Source organism: Ambystoma mexicanum, chromosome 8 (assembly GCF_040938575.1).
Source record: "Ambystoma mexicanum isolate Mex_15411 chromosome 8, UKY_AmexF1_1, whole genome shotgun sequence".
Classification (NCBI taxonomy): domain Eukaryota; kingdom Metazoa; phylum Chordata; class Amphibia; order Caudata; family Ambystomatidae; genus Ambystoma; species Ambystoma mexicanum.
Window position 1 is genome coordinate 904,624,685 of NC_090929.1, and position 19,132 is coordinate 904,643,816.

General features: G+C 46.5%; 1 protein-coding gene across 6 annotated transcripts in view; it reads left to right on the forward strand.

The window, feature by feature from the left end:
- Nucleotides 1–19,132, forward strand: part of PARG (poly(ADP-ribose) glycohydrolase) — a 2,316,516-nt gene that overhangs the window by 531,350 nt on the left and 1,766,034 nt on the right. For all 6 annotated transcript variants that reach the window (XM_069610801.1, XM_069610798.1, XM_069610799.1 and 3 more), the window contains one exon: nucleotides 14,110–14,232. In XM_069610801.1, coding sequence (XP_069466902.1) covers nucleotides 14,110–14,232 — 123 coding nt within the window. The remainder of the gene's footprint in view (nucleotides 1–14,109; nucleotides 14,233–19,132) is intronic.

Below are 19,132 nucleotides of genomic sequence, written 5' to 3' on the forward strand. Positions count from 1 at the left end.
TTTGTAGCTGTACAAAACCCCTTAAAGAATAGAGGCATGGTTTTCAAAGTTTCCCAACAATGCTAAGACATTGTGGCTAAAAATAAAACAATTTAGCAGTGATTAAAGAAGTGGTAGCTTGTAGTAATCTGGTTTACAGAGTAGCTGTCTGTAGCAGTGTGTGTGAGGTCATCTGCTAGTGGAATGTTTGGGTGGAAGTGTTCTGCTGGGTGACGGTTGGTCAGAGAGAGAAAGCTGTGAGCTGAGAAGATGGGTGTGGGGGTGAGCCCGGTGTTTCCCTTGTGATCTTGTGTCCCCTACCATCCCCGTGTCTTGTTGAGGAGTACAGGACAAGGACAATAAAGACACTAAGAACCTACCTGGAGTACCGGAGGTCTTCATTACTACACTGGCAACGAGGATGGGATGGTAGGTGGATTGCCCTTCAAATGGACCTGCTGGGGGGGTTGCAGCACTCCTGGAACACCGCCCCCGTGAGGTCCCCCCACACCCAGGCGGGTCCATGTCCAATTGGACGCCGTGTGCAGTTCGTGGCCCCTCAGGTGTGGAGAGGGGCACCCTGGTGGAGTTGGTGCTTTGGGTTTTGCCATTGTTTCAGTTTGATCCGTAATCTGGGCCGTTCCGAGAGGTGCTGGCTGATGTGCAGCGTGTTCCCCGCCAGCTCTATCCATTCCAACCGCTCTATCCATTCCAACCGCTCTATCCATTCCAACCGCTCTATCCATTCCAACCGCTCTATCCGTTGCATCCGCTCTGTCTGTTGCATCCGCTTTATCCGTTCCTTCTACTTTATCCGTTCCTTCTGCTTTATCTGTTCCATCTATTCCATCCATTTCACTTACTCTGTCCGTTGCATCCGCTCTATCTGTTGCATCTGTTGCATCCGCTCTATCCGTTGCATCCGCTCTATCCGTTGCATCCGCTCTATCCGTTGCATCCGCTCTATCCGTTGCATCCGCTCTATCCGTTGCATCCGCTCTATCCGTTGCATCCGCTCTATCCGTTGCATCCGCTCTATCCGTTGCATCCGCTCTATCCGTTGCATCCGCTCTATCCGTTGCATCCGCTCTATCTGTTGCATCCGCTCTATCTGTTGCATCCGCTCTATCTGTTGCATCCGCTCTATCTGTTGCATCCGCTCTATCTGTTGCATCCGCTCTATCTGTTGCATCCGCTCTATCTGTTGCATCCGCTCTATCTGTTGCATCCGCTCTATCCGTTGCATCCGCTCTATCCGTTGCATCCGCTCTATCCGTTGCATCCGCTCTATCCGTTCCTTCCGCTTTATCCGTTCCATCTACTCGATCTGTTCCATCTATTTCATCCATTTCTCTTACTCTATCCGTTTCACTCAGTCTATCCGTTTTAGTTACACTATCTGTTTGTCTTTCAATCTGTTCCATCGACTCCCTTTGTTCTTTTATGTTCTTTGTTCAAACAACCTTGGATTTCAGTTTGTTGTGGCTATTGATTCCATTTGCTCTAAGCGTTGATTATTTAAGGAAAGAGACACGTTTTCAGTGATTTGCGGAAAGACATGTAGACTTTGGTGTGTCGAATGGGTGGTGGAAGCGAGTTCCATAGAGAGGGGGCCAATGCTGAGAATGATGATCCTCCTAACCTGACCGAATTGGTGTTTGGAATCACTAAAAGGAGGGCAGAGCTTGATCTTGGAGTGCGCAGTGGGTGGTAGGGTTTTAGCTTGTCCTGTAGGTATAGAGGGCCGGTTTTATGCACTGCTCGGTGGGAGATGCATAAGGTTTTGATAGTCACCCTTTGTCCAACTGGGAGCCAGTGGAGAGTTCTAAGAGCTGGAGAGGTGTGGTCTCTTGGGCCAAGTGCTAAAAGCAATTTAGCTGCAGCGTTTTGTGCTCTTTGTAGTTTAATGAGTTGGTATGCTTGGACCCCGAGGTAGAGGGAGTTGGCATAGACCAGTCTCGACATTACAATAGATTGGACAGCAGCGAGTCTGTTGGGAAAGGAGAGGTACGGAAAAATGCATCTAAGAATTTTGAGGTGGCAATGGCAGGACTTAGAGATGTTGTTGATTTGGCGAGAGAGGGTTAGGTCAGAGTCCAGAGTGCATTCAAGGTTTTTTAGTGTGGTTGAGGTGGTGGCTGGATTGCCCATGGATAATGGCCATGGTAGAGGGTAGGGGAGAAGCTTGGTGTTGCCGCACACCATCATTTCGGTTTTAGTGGGGTTTAAGAGGAGGTAGTTTGTGGTCATCCAGCGATCTATGTCAAGGAGGCAGGCTGCGAGGTCGGGCTGACAGTTGGGGTTTGAGTTGAGGAGTTTTAGGATTAATTGGGTGTCATCGGCATAGTTGTAGCACAGGATATTGTGCAGGTGGATTATTCCTGGAGAGGTGGACATATAGAGGTTGAATAGGAGGGCTGATAGGCATGCTCCCTGTGGAACTCCGGTATTGACTGGTCGAGCGGCGGAAGCAAAGGTGGAGAGGAGGGTTATTTGTTTCCTATTGTTGAGGAAGGATGCTGTCCACTTGACAGCGTTTCAACTGATTCCTAGGTAGTGGAGGCGGCCGAGGAGGATTGAGTGGTTGATTGTGTCAAAGGCAGCGGAGAGGTCTAGAAGGATTAGTGCAGTGCATCCCGCAGAGTCTGCGCTGATCTTAAGGTCGTCCCAGATTGAGGTCAGAGTGGTTTCGGTTCCATGTCGAGGTCTGAAGCCTGATTGTGCAGGGTCTAGGAGATTGTTGGTTTCGACGAAGGCGTTTAGTTGGGAGTATGCAGTTCAATCAATGAGTTTAGCAAGGAACCTGGTGTTTGAGATGGGGCGGTAGTTTTTGGGGTCAAGAGGGTCGAGGGAAGTTTTTTTTTAGAAGAGGCTTGAAATGAGCAGTTTTGAAGGCATCGGGGAAGATTCCCTTGGAGAGGGAGTCATTTATGATGGTTCTTGTGTACTCTCCTGCACAGGTGGATGAGAATATTTCTTTGAGGATTGAGGCGGGGCAGGGAGTCTAGGGCGGAGCCAGATGGTTTCGGGGCAGAGAGAAGTTTGAGAAATAGGTCTCTTGATATTGATGTGAACGAGTCGAAAGTGGGTTGGGTTGTAGTTGCTTTGGCAGGCGGGGGCTGGGGGGGGTGACTAGTAGGGTAGGTGGATTACGTAGCCGGGACATGAGGGCCAGTTTGTTGTTGAGAGAATTTCTTCTGTCGAGTGCAGTGGTGTAGAAGTGGAGAGAGAGTGAGTCGGGGTTGATTGGGTGGTGGTACAGGTTGGTTTGGTGAATTCAGAAAAAATTTTGTTAAGTTACTTGCTGGGGTTTACACAGTTGAGAATTCGAGAGTTGTAGTGGACATTTTTTGCTTTTCGGATTTCGGCTTTGTAGTGGCAATGGTGCCGGGCCAGGGTGGATTTACTCAGGATGGTATTATCTTTATGCCATTTGCATTCGAGGGATTTATACAGTTGTTTTGCAGTCTTCAGTTCTGGTGTAAACCATCTGGGATAAGGGCAACAGCGATTAGAGGATTGGCAAGTGGGTGCGAGCGGGATAAATGAGATATTGAGCCACGAGTCAAAGGAGTCAGTGGTTAGGGATTCATTACGCTGGGTGGTTGAGGGAGGAGTTTGAAGAAGCGCATCGGCTAGGTCAGGGAGGATTTTTAGTTTCTTCCAGCATTTGCCTTGATTTGTGGGTTCTGGTTCAAGTATGAGGAGGGGGCAGGCGAGCAAATGGTGAAAGGCACAATGAAGTGATCAGACCAGATGAGGGGTGTAGGGGGGCTTAGATGTATCTGGTTGTGGGAGCTAAAGCTGGCGTCATCGGTGTGTCCGTTAGATTGAGTTGGGCCGTTCATGTGAAGGCAGAGGTTAAGCGCATCTAGGCAGTCGACCAGTGAGTGGGTCATGGGGTTGGTCGGAATTTCCAGCCAGATATTGAATTCCCCTAGAAGAGTGAGGGAGGGATGGTTTATTTGGATGGTGGCAATCGAATCACAGAGGTTGCTTGAGAATTGTCTGTCATAGCCAGGGGGTCTGTAGACGATTAGGAAGCTGTGGGAGAACTTTGGGGGGGTGGATAGTTTGACGAGAAGCATTTCGCAGGAAGGGATGATTGTCTGGCAGTCGATGATTAAGGCAGAGAAGTGTGACTTGAAAACGATTGCTACTACTACTCCACCGAGGGTCGGTGGAGTGGAATGAGGGTTTAGTCCGTGGGAAGGCCTCATGGGCAATAGGGGCAAAGTCGTCAGAGAACCAGGTTACTGTCATAAAGACTAGGTCCGTTTTTTCTGAGGCGAGGAGGTCAAAGATGCTGTGTCTGTTTTTTGCTACAGATCAGGCATTAAAAAAGATGCAGCTTACTTCGGCACGGGGGAGGTTGTAGGGGTGGTGGTGCGGAGGAGTGGGTGAGTGGCTGGGAGGGGATTTGGGGGGGTGGTGGGGAGTGAGGGGAGTGAGCAGAGTCTGGGAGGTGAGAGAGGCGGGTTGGTCCATGGTGGTTAGGAAGAGTAGGTGGGCGGAGGAGGAGGTGGGTGTGGGGAGGATAGGGTTGGACGGGTGTTTAAGGGTGGTCGGTTGGGAAGACGTATTTGGGGTTGGGGATTCAAGGGTGAAGCCTAAGGGGTTATGGGTTCTAGGTGTGGTTGATGAAAATTCAAGGGAGAGGGGTTTGAAGCTGGGTGCGGAAGGGGAGGAGGGTGGTGATGGTGGAGATTGACAGATTGAGGTGGAGGGTCGAGACAGGAGGGGCGAGGAGTAGTGGGAGATTGAAGGAGACCAGGTCCGTTTTCTTTTTTCCAGGGTTTTTAATGCAATTGGTGTGTGTGAGAGAGGGTAGGGGGGTCGGAGGGCAATGGGGATGCTGCTACTGTTCTTGCCAGGGCAAGACGTGCAGTTTTTTAGGGAGGGGAAGGGATGAGGTCGGTGGAGGATGATAGAGGGAGTTGACACGAGGAAAGGGCAGGGGGTGGTGGCGGGATGAGGTGGGTCTAGGAGGGTGGGTGGGCGGTTTGTTTGTGGGGCAGAGGGTGCGGCGTGATGGGAGTGGGTGGGTGTAAGTGATGGGAGGGACAGGGGTCTTAGGATGGTCGGCGCGCCATCAGGCTCCTCTGGCTTGATGGTTGGATAGGAGGTGGGGTGAAAGCCTGGTGGAGGGTGGGGCAGTTTGGGATGGAGGGGGAGGGAATTAGGGGGAGGGGGAGATGGAAGGGGAAGGGAGGTATGCCAGAGTGAGGCTCTTTCTCTGGACCTAACTGGGTGGGAGATATTCATGGCATGGCGAGGGCGGAGTTAGGATTAGGGCTTGGTTGTAATATCAAGATTTACCTATACCACAGTGACGCTAATTAGGTACACTTTCTAAATTAGACTATATACTACAGTGATGTTATTAGGTACACTTTCTAGATTCAACTTTAGCACAGTGATGATATTGGGCACACTTTCTAATTCAACTATACTACAGTGACACTATTAGGCGCACTTTCTAAATTCAACTATACCACAATGATTATATTAGGCACACTTCTTATTTCAACCATACCACAGTGACGCTATCAGGGCACACTCGATGTTGGGAGCACAGTCTAGATGAAGGGGTTCAATATAGTGATAGTATTAGGCTGCGAATAATTGTTTGCCCTTAATATGTGACTGTACGGTGTAACACAGTGATACTTTTAAGATTTTTTTTTAAGTAGAAGTGGTAGGGGTTTTTGGTTATTGGCGTGAAGTAATTGCTTCAGTCCCCCCTCTTACCACGCTTACTTTTTGGTTGGTGCTGGATGATAGCAGGCTACTGGCTTCTCCTGCGGATACCTGCAGATACTATCTGGAGCCGCCTCATTGGAGCCATCCTTTGCCTCTGGGTCCTTAGCCGATGGGTCTGCACGGGCAGAGGACTGCCCTAGGAAGGTCAGTAATGGCCTGGGCAACACTGATTTTGATTTGATTTTTGGCATTTGTAAACGCGCACCTGACTAATTCAATCGTATACGGGCGCAGATGTAATCTTTACAATTGGCAACTGGTTCAGATCAAAGTTCAGTTCTAGGGTCTAGCAAAACAGATAGGTCTTTACCGCCCTGCGGATTTGCTGCGAGATTTGTAATTTTGCAGGTTTCTCTGGGTAGTTTGTTCCATGCTCTTGGACCGCAAACTCCAAATCTAAAGTCCCCTTTACTCACACACCTAGAGCGTGGGATCTGAAGCAGATTATTATCTGCTGAGCGTAGTTGTCGGATAGGGACATACTTCCTAATTTTGTCTGATAAGTATCCTGGGCCAATGTCATTTACGCATTTGAAAATTAGGCAAAGAACCTTGAATTCAATTCTTTGCTTTATAGGCAGCCAGTGTAGGGCTCTCCTTGGCTCACTGTCATCAAGGCCAATCAGGGCACGGAGGGCGGGTCGGGAGGTGGGAGGTATAGGATCAGGAAGCGGGGATGGAGCGAGGGCTGTGGGGCTGCAATCAGGGGCTGAGGGCACGGATGGCAGGGAAAGTTTGGCCTAGCATGGCAAGGTAAACAAAGAAATGGGCACCAGTGGATGGGTTACTCAACAGGTGGGCCATTACATTACCAGTTGGCCAGTGCAGAATTAAAGTGCCAGTATTTCCGTATACCAGCATTTTTCCATACTGGCCAACTACAGGTTTGCCAGTGGGGTGGCCGAAATGTCCGCCAGCTAAAAGATGGAGGTCGTTCCTCCACCTTACCATCAAAAATCGCCAGTATTATAGGCAGCAGTAATACTAGTGCCTTTAATACCGGCGCCTGTAATGCCGGCAAATCCCCCCCATGGATTCCAATGGAACTCCATAGAATGGGGATTTACCACCGTCACCAGCAGTCCGAAACCGGCGGACATGCCACTGCACTGAGTGGCGGTAACAGAAATGCAGATGCCCGTATCCTGGCAGAATTACTGCCAGGATACTGGCATACTCTGCAGCTGTTAAAATGGTGGTCCGACCGAGTGTTCTCGACTATTTGCATTTTCAATATCTTACAGCCTTTTTCAGAGATTTAAAAACCATGATGTTGACGTTTATATGTAAAACAAGAGACCCAAAGGTAGCCTAAAAGATTTTAATAGCGCACCGATTAAGGGGCAGAATGGCACTCACAGACTTTATCGCTTATTGCGAGGCAGCACAAATTAGAGTGATAAGAGACTGGTTTTCGGGGGATCTCGATAAACACTGGGTGAGAATGGACAGAGCTGTGGTGGGGAAACCATTCAATGAGGTAATGCGTCTGCATACTTCAGACATACCACATATGTTACTGAGTCAGATTACAAAACTTGTTGGGTCCACGTGGGATTCGCTAATGAGGAAATATGGGATCACCTCTAATCCCTCACTGTTTACCTCATTATTTCGAAACCCTCAAATTTCACCAGGCGAGGAACCACTATCCTTTAAAAAATGGGAAGCCACGGGATGACGGAGATTGCGGGATATGTTTTCAGGGTCAGAGACCAAATCCTTATAGGTGTGCAAACAGTCATACAAAAGTCATGAAGGTGAATGACCACTATTTGCAGCTCAGGCATTGGGTCTTGCGGTGGGAAAATAGGAAAGCAGCCTCTTGGCATTTACCAGTTTGAGAGATTTTTGTTATCACATACTGGTTCTAAAACGTTGATTTCCTTGCTATACAAAATACTTATGCAGTGCAAGATAGTGATAAAATGGTCTTGCATGAGCATATGGGATCCGCAGAGATCAAGGGTGAGAGTGTTGTGCGCCCGTAGGGTGTTTGGCACCTGAAGGGGGAGGAGCAAGGACAGTACAGCCCGAATGGAGTGATGACCCTTTGGACTCTGGGGGTCAAGTAAGTGACTAAGCCTGAATCCAGTGGCGGAAGGGGGGTGGCAGCCACTGTTTTGGTCTTTCCTTGGGCCACTTGATTGCCTCCCGATAATACAATACTGCTAAGCTCTATCCATGGAATCACTGGAACCCCCACTTATTTCTCCCTTCCCTCCTCTGCTTTTCTGTACTCAGCTTGCACCCCCAGAGCAAGTGCCCACGTCCCAGCGCAAGATGCTAGTCATTAGAAGGCAGCAGCAACATGGAGGGCATCATGGAGCTCTACTTAAAAACACTTATCAACACCCCACTGGCCCTCGATCCAGCTTTTGGGGGTGTATCATGGACACCCGAGTTACCCCCTAGCAACTCTACTGATCCAGCGGGGGCGGCCCATTTGCTGATAGAGGAGATGCATCAATTTCTGGGAGACAAACCTGCCCTTGAAGGGGCTCATGGAGCGTCTCCTAATGCATCAATCTCCAGCAGCCAGGGAGACCTGTATTGTAACCTGGGTGATTTGTTCGCTATGGGCCGGGGAGGGAGGTGTACAGAAATCACCCAAGAAACTACAGCCACTTCAGCCACCCATGGAAGCTTGCCATCCTCCAGAGGGTACACCACTACTAGTGACATGGTCATGGACATTGATGGGGCTCAACGATCAGGTGTTATGTTGGGTAGCACCTGCCTCACAGTTTCTGAGACCATCAGGCACTGTGTGTCCCCTGTCTCCATCTCGACATCCGCTGCCCCTTTTGTGCACTCACAACCCGATCCATAATGCTTTGTGCCAGAGAAGCTCGTATTCCCAGTAGGGGAGATTGATCTCCCAGCAGCAACTGTAAGGGGTTGTCTGCCTCCCAGCTCAATTCCTGAATCCGCTAGCCTTGTCTGCGCTCTGGTACCTGCCACAGTCCGCTAGTGCTGTTTCTCTACCTACCACTGCCCCAGATTCCATGGCTGAAGTGGGTAGGGGGAGCGACGATGCCTCCCTCAACAAACTTCCCTCCTGCTCCTCGCGAAACAATTGGAGTGGGGTTCTGTCACCCACGACCTGAGGGGCCGCCAGCTCTTTTCTTCATCTAACCCCTCTGAGGGCCCCTATTCCTCCATGACTCGAAATCAATCCTAGTGGCTTTGATCACCCAGTTGGGGCCGACTACACAACCAGGGGGTGTAAATGCGAGCAAGTGCTTGCTGAGCTGGTGTAATTAGAACGCTGCTCTCAGACCTCATTAAGATCTAGGGGAGGGGAAGAGTGAAGCTGCAGGGGGTGGGGGAGCACTGCAATGTGCTACCTGCTTACAAGGGGTTTAACAACTCAATCCCAGAACACTCTACCGTACAGCCTTCATTGAGATCTGTGCTCATTGAAGCAAATAGTGCCCACCTTAATCTGGTACCTGGGAATGTACGCCCTGCCATAGCTCCCTGGAAAAGCATCACTAAGTCCAGGGAGTTCAAGGGGGTACCCAAACCCAAGTCTATTCCTCCAGCGGCTTATGCTCCAAGTCATGGGGGTTCTAGATGCTGTAGCCCAAGGGAAACGAGAGCCTACGGCCAATGGTGTAGAGGTAGCATGCTTAGGACCCAGGGCCAAGGTGGAACCAGATACGCCTTTATAGATCTTCACAGGGTACCCAAATTGGTGATGGGCAAGCAAGAATCAAGGGATGCCCTTTTAAATAAAAGCTTCCATTGGTTGCGGACCGCAAGTTATTGCAACATTGTGTCCAGGGAAGCCATGGCGGGATGCTGCAGAGTTTCCAGCAAGGACAAGAACTCCAATGACACAGTCGAACTGGCCTTTTCGGAGTGGAGAGTGGCGAACGGGGTCCTAGGAAAAAGTGCGGACGTTGGCTGGAGGCTCAGGAACGGGATCCAAATCAGTCCGCATTGTTAACCTGGACGTAATGGCCCAACTAGATCGAACGGGAGGTTTACCCCCCTAAATGGTGCTAACCTTCCCCATTTGGGATGAGGGCTAATGGGGCCTGAAGTGGATGGCCCAATGGAGCTGGTGACACCCTGAATAGGGCTGGGCTTTCTGATGGTCTTTTTTTCTTTTCCCCACTAAGTGTCACCGATGTGCAGTACTATGTTGCGTTTGTATTGTATAATCTTTTGTGAAAGGCGGTAATTTTATGGCCTCGAGGCTGAATAAAGTTATTATAATTATTAATAAAGAAAATGCATTGGGCTGAGAAATACCCAGTCGAGGTGGGAAGGGTTGTGGGGAAAATACCTAAACTAACCAGAGCCATATGACTCATGGAGATGTGTATAGAATGGATGTATACGAATTGCTCGAATCCCATTTGATCGCTGGAGAATTGCTCACGGGAAAACTGATCTAATTTATAAGGTCAATTAGGACATATATGTGGGGGTAAAGCCCCTGCAACCCCTGAGCCAATCCAAAAACCCTGCAACCACCCACCCAATACCCTTATATTATTTATTATCCCAAACCCACCCCACACATATATAAAAGAACTAAGATGTAGGTAAAGGTCAGTTGTGCAGAAGGTCAATTAGGACCACTATTATTAGGTCAATTAGGACAAAAGGTCCATTTGAAAAGGTCAATTTGGGTAATACCTATAGAATTATGGTCCAATGGCACTACACTCGGGCAATGCTTCATGTAATGTTTCACAATAGCCCACCAAGGTGCTGGAGAGAATGTGGGGGGTTGGGAAGATTGGAAACAGGTTTGATTGGATTGCCCCAAGTTGAAACAATTTTGGAATTTCATTTTGAGCCAAATAAGCAAGATGTTGGGTCCCAGCAATTCACCACGTTATACAAATGCCTCCTAGGTTTGATTAACCCACAAGGGGAACCATATGGCAAATCAAGGTTATTGACGTCCATCCTGTTGGCTGCTTGGCTTTTAATTGCTAAAAAATGTAAAAGCACTGTAACCCCAAATAGCCATGATTGGGATGGGTTACTTATTCAATCTTAATGGATTCTGCAGCATTCCACACTGACTGGGCCTGATCTTCAATTATTTGAGAGAGGACTATATATTCCCTCTCCGGCCACAAGGACTTAAACTCTTGGATATTATTAATGTACCGTATACATAAGGGGGTGAGCAATGTCACACCTGGCCAGCATGACATCCTGGGGGCTGGGAAGGATGGGTGGGGTTGAGCTGTGTGGCTTATTTTCTGTTTAACCTTGAAAACTTTAATACAAATATATATTTTTTTTAAAGTAATCACAGGTGCAAAATAAAATTTCATTTTAGGCTAAAACTAACTGGACCCATTATGGATGGAGCAGAAATGTCCAGGCACAAGTACGTATCCCAAGTGTCACTTTGGAAGAGTTTTACGTGAGTAAAAGGTTCCACATAGGAATCAATGAGGCCAAGCAAACAGGCAGTCCCAGTTCTGCTCCATAGGTGTGGATTTGGCAGCATCAACCACAGGGCAAATCAGAGGAGACCCTCATGAATTGCTATAGATGCAGGTTCAAGAACCAGCAACCCAGAGAAGAGATCCAGCCCCAAAAGGAAGGAGTGGATAAATGCAGCTATGGCCCATCTGCAAAAAACCTTGACCATGGACCAGTGGCACCCCTGAAAGTATCGGGAATAACCCATTACCCATGAGTATCTTAGTTAGGAACTAATGGTGATAGTCCTTTTTATATTGTTCGTTTTGTTCTTTTATAACCCGCTTAATACCAGAGATGGGTTTCTAAGCACAGGATCAGGATACAAATGCGTTGCCGCTGAGCAATCCTCCCCTCACCAAAAAGTCAGTAAAAAAGCCCTAAACAACCTGGTAGGTACATACAAGTCCTCCTGTAGGCTGCACCTGAAAAGATCTGACTAGCCAGGGACTTAGATTCTAGATCAATGTTAACCCACACGACTAAAAAAAACGATCAGCCTTTCTATTTTTGGAACCCTCAAGCCAGAATCAAAAGCAACTTCCAAACTAGGCTCCAGAAGGTAGAAGAACCTGGCAAAGCTCTATTTGCAGCTTGCTGAACAAAGGAAGGCAGCCCACTAATAGAAGACAGTTCCACAAAGACGACTATGGAGGGGGCAACCCAGGATGGTCCAAAAGAGCAGATGAGGCGGGACATTGGGGTCTCAATAACTTTCCAGGTGACAGCAGCTTCCAAAACCAAGGCGGTACGACCAAGGAGGCAAAATGGGAAGACAGCAGTAAAACAGCCTGGGACCAGTCCCAGCACAGAAGGCTTTGCCCAGCCACAAGGAGCCCCAGGTGGAGTATGAAGTTGGTCCAGGAAGGACATCGTCCAGCTGAAAATCAAAAAATGAGATCATCCCAGGGCACAGGGCCCAGATCTGGTCCTTAAAATGCAGCAACCCCTCAAACGGCAGGCATCCTCCAGCAGGTAAGTAAGCTACCTGTCTTGCAAGAAAATCTGGCAAGAATTGTGTGCAGGCTCGGATCTCTCCTTGATAGACCCACTCACAGGGGCTGTCCTAAAACAGATCACCAACTACGCTAATGGATTAAATATAAAGGCTAAGTGGTCAGTCAATCTGATTGGCCCCTAAAGCCTCTGATCAGTCCAGATCACCCTGACAGGATGTGAAATGGCACTTCCAGGGCCAGAAATAGTCTAGACAAGGTCAAACCACTTTAGCAGGTTCATGGCTTGGCTCACTAAGAGCCCAAGTGTCCATGACGGGAATTATAGGCATGCCTTATTGTTTTCCTAGACAAAGAAAGCCCCGCAAAATGTCAGAGCTTGGCTTGCTGAGGGTGTGGGTCAGGAGGAGTGAGGCTAGCAGTGGACTATTGGTTCCCCAATGGCTATAAAAAACGTAGATTGGGCTTCCAATGCTGTACATTGGCGTGCACACCTAGTGATGCAAAAACTAAAATGTAGCTGCCACCATTCTACTCCCTAAAAGCAATGTAGGCTAATTTATTCCCCCTTGTACCAAAATGTAGAGCTTAGAAACACCCCTATCCCAGTAGCATTATGCGCTAACAAGTTTAAGTGGCATGAGGCAGACCATAGGGGCCATTTTTAGATTAGCATCAAATCTGTGACATTTATCTGTGGCACACATGATTAAGGTTTATGAGGGCAAGGCTATGCATAAAAATACATTTTGGTGCGAAATATGGGGGTACATTAGGGTTCCTGGTTTAGAAAAGACAGATAACTTTCTTTTTAGAAGACTGCTTATGGGTGCCCCTTCAACACCTGTGTACTCCATGCATTTGGAAACAGCTATGACATATCTTGCTGACGCCACTTTTGTGAGACCAATTTTAATATGGGCCTCATTATTGGCCGGGTACTCATAGTACTCACACAAAAGATGTAATTACTCTAAATGGTTACAGCATAGTGGGTTGGTTAGCCTGAGCAACACATTTTGAGGATCCAGGAAAAATGAAAGACCTCTCTCAGTCACTGATGAAAGCCATGATCATGCAATTCCTGGCAGTTGCAAGGGAAAATTTAATTTTCCTCAAAACACAGGGGAGGGCTAATTTACCATTAGCTCCCTCAAACGAGCCAGCAGATTATTTGCACCTGGTGTCTATGCCCTTGCATAGATCCCTCCTCAGGAAATCGAGCCTGAATGTACTACCTGTTGGGGCAATCATACAGACCTGGCATAAGGATAGTGATGGGGGTGGGGTCCAAGTTATAAACCTATGTGTGGTGGCTTTGTGACCATGTCCATTTTTATCTTGTTATGGCCATTGTTTCATGATTCACGGGCAGAGTTACTATTGAATATTTTCTGACAGAGTGGGATAAGGTCCTGCTGTCCGGCACTGTTGTTTCTGCTGACCTAAATGAAGCCAGGGGTACTATTTGCCCTTTCCTGTTCTATCAGAACGTGTGGCAGAGACGCTCTGAATTATGGCAGGGTGAGGAGGGGGGGGGTCTGTCTACCTTGTAGGTAATCATATCCTTTATTATAAGTCTGTACAATTGAGGGAGTTGTTGCCTGACACTGATGTATCTCATTATTGTTGTTTTTAGATTGTGGTTATTTGATGTTTTAATATTGTGATTTAATGAAATGTAATAATTGTGATGGTTTTATGTATGCAACGATCCGAAATAAACTTGAGAATTTAGTGAATTATGGGCTAACATGGGACCATATACTGAGTCAAAAAAGAGTTGCAAAGACAAGTGGACTTGATGTTTCATAATTCAAAGCAGTATTATTCCAAGAGTTTCCAGCTTCACACACAATCATGTACAACGTATATAGCTTTGAGTTTCCATTCTAGGATCTATGTTTCTGCGCATTGGAGATTACTGTAAATGTTTCTTGCTGTGTTGCAGGTAGACCTTTTAGAAGAAGGAGAGGTGCCCAAACCATATGCCGCTCACCATAAGGATTTATGGGACAACTGGCATGTGAAAATGCCCTTCTCAGAACAAAACCTGTATCCTGTTGAAGATGAGGTGAAGTATATCCTATCTTGGACGTTTGGCATATAAACATGATAACACTTGTACAAATGGGGTTATAAACAACTGGTATTTTTATCCTTAAATAAAGGATTTCATGACAAAGCAAATGTGAAATGTGTGAGTTTCAATTTAATGATTTAAGACGACTTAAAGTTTGCTTTAACATAGTTTTAATTCTCCAGTCCTCCATCTGTCCTGACAAAGGTGCTGTCAATTCAGAAATGAGCATTAGGAGAGGGCTGCATTTTTCTCAATTCTGGTACCAGTACCTTTGTCATTAACCCTTACAAAGAGAAACCGACTACCAGAAAAGGATGGGCGGATGTTAGTAAATTTAGATAACATGTTAGATTTTTTATTTGTTTTATTGTTTTCTTGTTAGGCGCTTATACAGTAAGAAAATATTGTTTCAAAGGGCAGGGAGGGAGAGAGGGTGGGAAATACATTACAACATAAATATTTAAGAGCAGAGGGGGAAGTGACAAACCTTATATGCCTTGTAAGTATTCAAAAAATGCAGGTGCAGAAAGGAAGAGGGTGGTAAGTGCTGGGGGGGTCAGGGCTCATAGGTGATCATAGACTAAGTGCTAGGAATGTTGAGTGCTACACGGCCTGAGCCGCGGGAGGTGTATGTGTGAGCCTCCAGCGCGAGGATGTGAAATTTAAGTGCAGTGGATAGTCGGGAGCTGGGAAAGAATTGGTGTGGGAGGTCAAGGCCCCAAGGATGCATAAGGGCCAAGGACACCGATTCAGCAACTGTGGGATTAGCAGAGGAGATAAGGAGGGAAGGAGGAGGAAAAGAGGAAAGTCTTAAGGAGCTTCCGGAATTTGAGAAGATCCTGCTCAAGGCACAGGGGGAGAGGGAGGCTATTCCAAAGGAGGGAAGCCGCAGAGGAAAGGGAGCAACCCCCTGCTCTCTGTTTAGCAGAACACTTTACACACAAAGAGTTGGTGCTAGAGGAACAAAGTGGTCTAGAAGGAGAGCATTTTGTGAGATAAAGTTGAAGATGGTGTGGTCCCCGGGCCCAGACAGCCTTGTGGATGATGCAGGGGGATTTGAATTTAATCTGTGCACAGATGAACAGTTTATAAAGTTATATCAGGCCAAATTCAGCATCTAATCTCTACATACTGTGAGAATCCAAAAGGTGTCTCACCTGCTAGTCCTCAGACTTGTCATCCAGATGGCCAGGAAACGGTCATCGCTTTTGAATCTAGTTACTGGGGTGGATCAGTGCGGGAAGATAACATGGGAGAGGGGTCTTCGGGGAGTAGGTGTGAGACAGCTGACGGCGAGACAGTGTTCTCCCCCCCCCACTAGTGTTTATCTAACCCATCCTTTATTTTAGGATGCGCCGAGGTCCCAACTCCCCCTTTTTACACAAACACTGGGCCGAGGAAGAGGGTGACTGAGAGTAACAACCTTAACTTTCTCACTTCGTACTGGCCATATACCGCCAATCGGGTCAGGCAAAGTCAGGCACTTCATTCTAAGTGCATACACCAGATAGCAATTAGCTCACCTCACACAAATAAAAGGCAGAACCCAAAGACACACTCTTGTGCAAGGTGGAACACGAGAATGTGCAGGGCTTCCGGGATGAAGGCAAACCTAGTGGAGCAGAGCGACGGACCGAGGGTCGAGAGCAGTGGGTCAGTAAACCCCAGAGTCTCTACTGGAGGTCGTTGTCTCAGACAGGCCACAAGACACATGGCGACGGCGAGATCCCGCAAGTGAAAACTGCATTGTGTTTCATGGAGGCCAGTGATCCTCCCAGGTGAACGGCAGAGTTGGGGAGGCAAGGCCAAGCCTGTGGTACTAACATTAACTTGAGAATTGGAAATCGGAAAGCAAGAAGAAAAGCACACAGCCGGTGAGTTGGCAAGCAACCTGAAAGACTGGTGTGCATTGAAGTTTGAAATAGCAACATTCTATCACAAGTGAAGGCTGCACCCATGTGAATGAGACGTGAGGAAAGACAGACCTGTGAATGAACTTTGAAGTAAAAGGCAGCTGTGAGTTCCAGAGTGGTTTGGCGAAAGGAAGTAAGTCTCCCTGAAAGGTAAATTGTTAGAAAGAAGAAAGCGAATATACAGCAACAGTGATATGGAAAAGTTTAACTCCTAGAAAGGGGAAAGAAAAAGTTGAACTATATATATTTTGAGTTGAAGTGGTCTGAAAAGTAAGCCATGCACATTCGAAAGCCTTCGACATCCGAAAGTGGTCCGAGCCCGACAGAGCGAGACACAAAGTGAAGTAAGCTTGGGGAATGGAGCCCCCCAGTCTTGTTAATAATTTGATGGTCGAGACTACTCCCATTTTAGTTATAGGGCAGATTAGGAGTTTCTCCAACCCCAACCATTTCAATAAAGGTTTTTCAAATTGTACCCATTGTGTCGGTGTCATACTTGTGATACCATGCCTCCCCAACAATAGTGTTTTACCAAAAACATACAGGGTTACTCGTTATCTTGCTCTACTGATGGGCATAGGTTACTGGAAAGCCACAAAGCTGGTTTGGTTTGGTGAAATGGCCATGAATTCTGAAAGGAAAGTATCCCCACCAGTACATTCAATGTTTGTTCTCCAGCATGGGGTCTGGCATGGTTTCACATGCTCATGAATATTCCCTGTCGTCAAGGTGGGAATCCTCAATAAAAGAAAAAACTGTTTAACTTTCACTTTACAACTATATTTCTCCTCTGAACCAATCACTGTCCTCTGGGTCATACTGCCCCCATCCAATGACAGTCCTCTCCTTAAGCTCCCCGCCCTGGTGGCCATCTTCAGATTTTTACCACATGTTTCAGTTTTGGGAGTCCTCAAGTTGCTCTCCAAGCATTTTTTTTGTTATTTGAAATGTTTCCATAAAAAGTTTAGATTTTGTGACCGATTTTTGATTGTCTTTGATGAAGGACGTAGACCGGCTTCGGGGATACGCAGCTTCGGGGATATGCAGCCGGCGAAGATCTTGTCACCCACCGGCAGGTTGTCATTGAAGTTTCAGGAAGGCCTGGCCTTGTCGTACTTTGTGCCTTTCAGCCATGTCTGAGGAGAAGAAGGAAGGCAGAAGCCTCTTCAAACTCTGCTCAAAGTGTGGATTAAGGAACGTATTCGTGGAGGATCAGCATTATAAATATTTATATTGCCTGCATCTGGACCACATTGAGGAGGGATGCGAGGTGTGCCCTAGTTTCTCGAAGAAAACCAAAAAAGATCGCTATAGCAGACTGTCAGCGTGGCTCAAGTCGAGCAACCAAAAACATTACAAGGGGGACTCCAGGCAAAAAAGTATCCACGGCCGTGCCTGGGGAGAACACGTATATATAGAACAACTAGGAGGCTGGGATATGCAAACTTATTCAGGTGGTAGGCCAGACGGAGACAATGCTTAACTCAGCCTATTCTTTTACAACACAAATAAGCATATCAATCAATGGAAGGTGAAAAACTTCAATTCACTGCCATAATGTATATGAAAAATAGATATTTTTTAATTCATTAAAAATTCATCACCAAATAACATAATATATCAAAAATAGAAATACAATTGAAAAGTAGAAAAAAAGAAAAAATAATTCATTTTTGTACAATGCTTTCTAATACCATTCGCAAATTGTACTGTTCAACAAAACCAGACCCATTCATATCACCAATTACTCCATCCATACGTCACTCATACATACCTAAAGTACACTGGTAAAAAATACCAAACTGCATAAATATAAAACATAAGAATTTTCACACAAAAGATTATAGCACCATTTTCAAAATCTAGTCTGTAAACAAACTGTACTGTTAGAGATAAAGTATCCCACAACTGGGAAACTACAATTGTCAGCAAAAAGACCCATCAAAGAACCGACATGTTTCTTTCCATCTTCATTATTGAATTATTTGTTTGGAAATTTATCAGGGAAAAGAGAGGTCAGGAGTCTTCGGAGTCAAATGGTACTGGAATGTCGCAAAGCACTGTTTCAGTGTCTTGGCCTGCCACCTAAACAAGAAAGTGAAAATTACTAATCTCATACCAAATACATTAAATGAGAACAGTAAAACTTTAAAGTGCTCTATCAATGAGCAAGATATAGAGGTCCAAAAGACCTCTTGAAACAAAACCACCCAAAGGAAGGTCACAAACACGAATGAATGGACCACAAGGGTTATAGAACTATATAAATGGGGTTCTTAACCCAATGTCCAATGTAAGAGAGTAGAAAAAATGAAAGTGTCCCTAAAAAATGATGTCAGGTTGTAAAACGGTGCTGGAACCAGTGGCACCGAACATAAAAAGTCATACCAAGGTAAACAGATGACACACTTGAACGCAGATGTATTGGAACAGATAGAGGCAACTCATAATCGTGTTGTGGTAATGAGTATGTACGCCCATACAACCTAAATGGTGAAACAATGGATACAATGGACCAAACATAGTTGGCAATTGGCTGTGTCTAGATAGTGTTCTTGACTGGATAAGGCAAATATACTAAAACAGTATAACGCTTACTCTGCTCAGAAAGTGTGCTGGTCAGTAAGATAACGCTGTCAGTCACAAAGTATTTAACCATACACATATCCATGGAATACTGTTCATAAAAATGCACCGTACAAAAAAAGAAAAAATTTATTTATATATATATATATTTGAAGGGTGGAAAAAGAAATTCACATAGGTGCATAGGCTGGTGAGATACATCATAGCATAACCTCATTTGGAGTCCAAACCGTACTAGGTAGAAGGGATTAGACGGAGCACTCACTTGTCTCAACACTGTGGGTGGAACCCTTATGCATATTCTGATAATGGCCGCACTTCGTCGAGCGAGGTTGAAAGGAGACCGATCGTACAATGATCAAGGCTGCGGGTAGGTCTCGTGGTCAGTATTC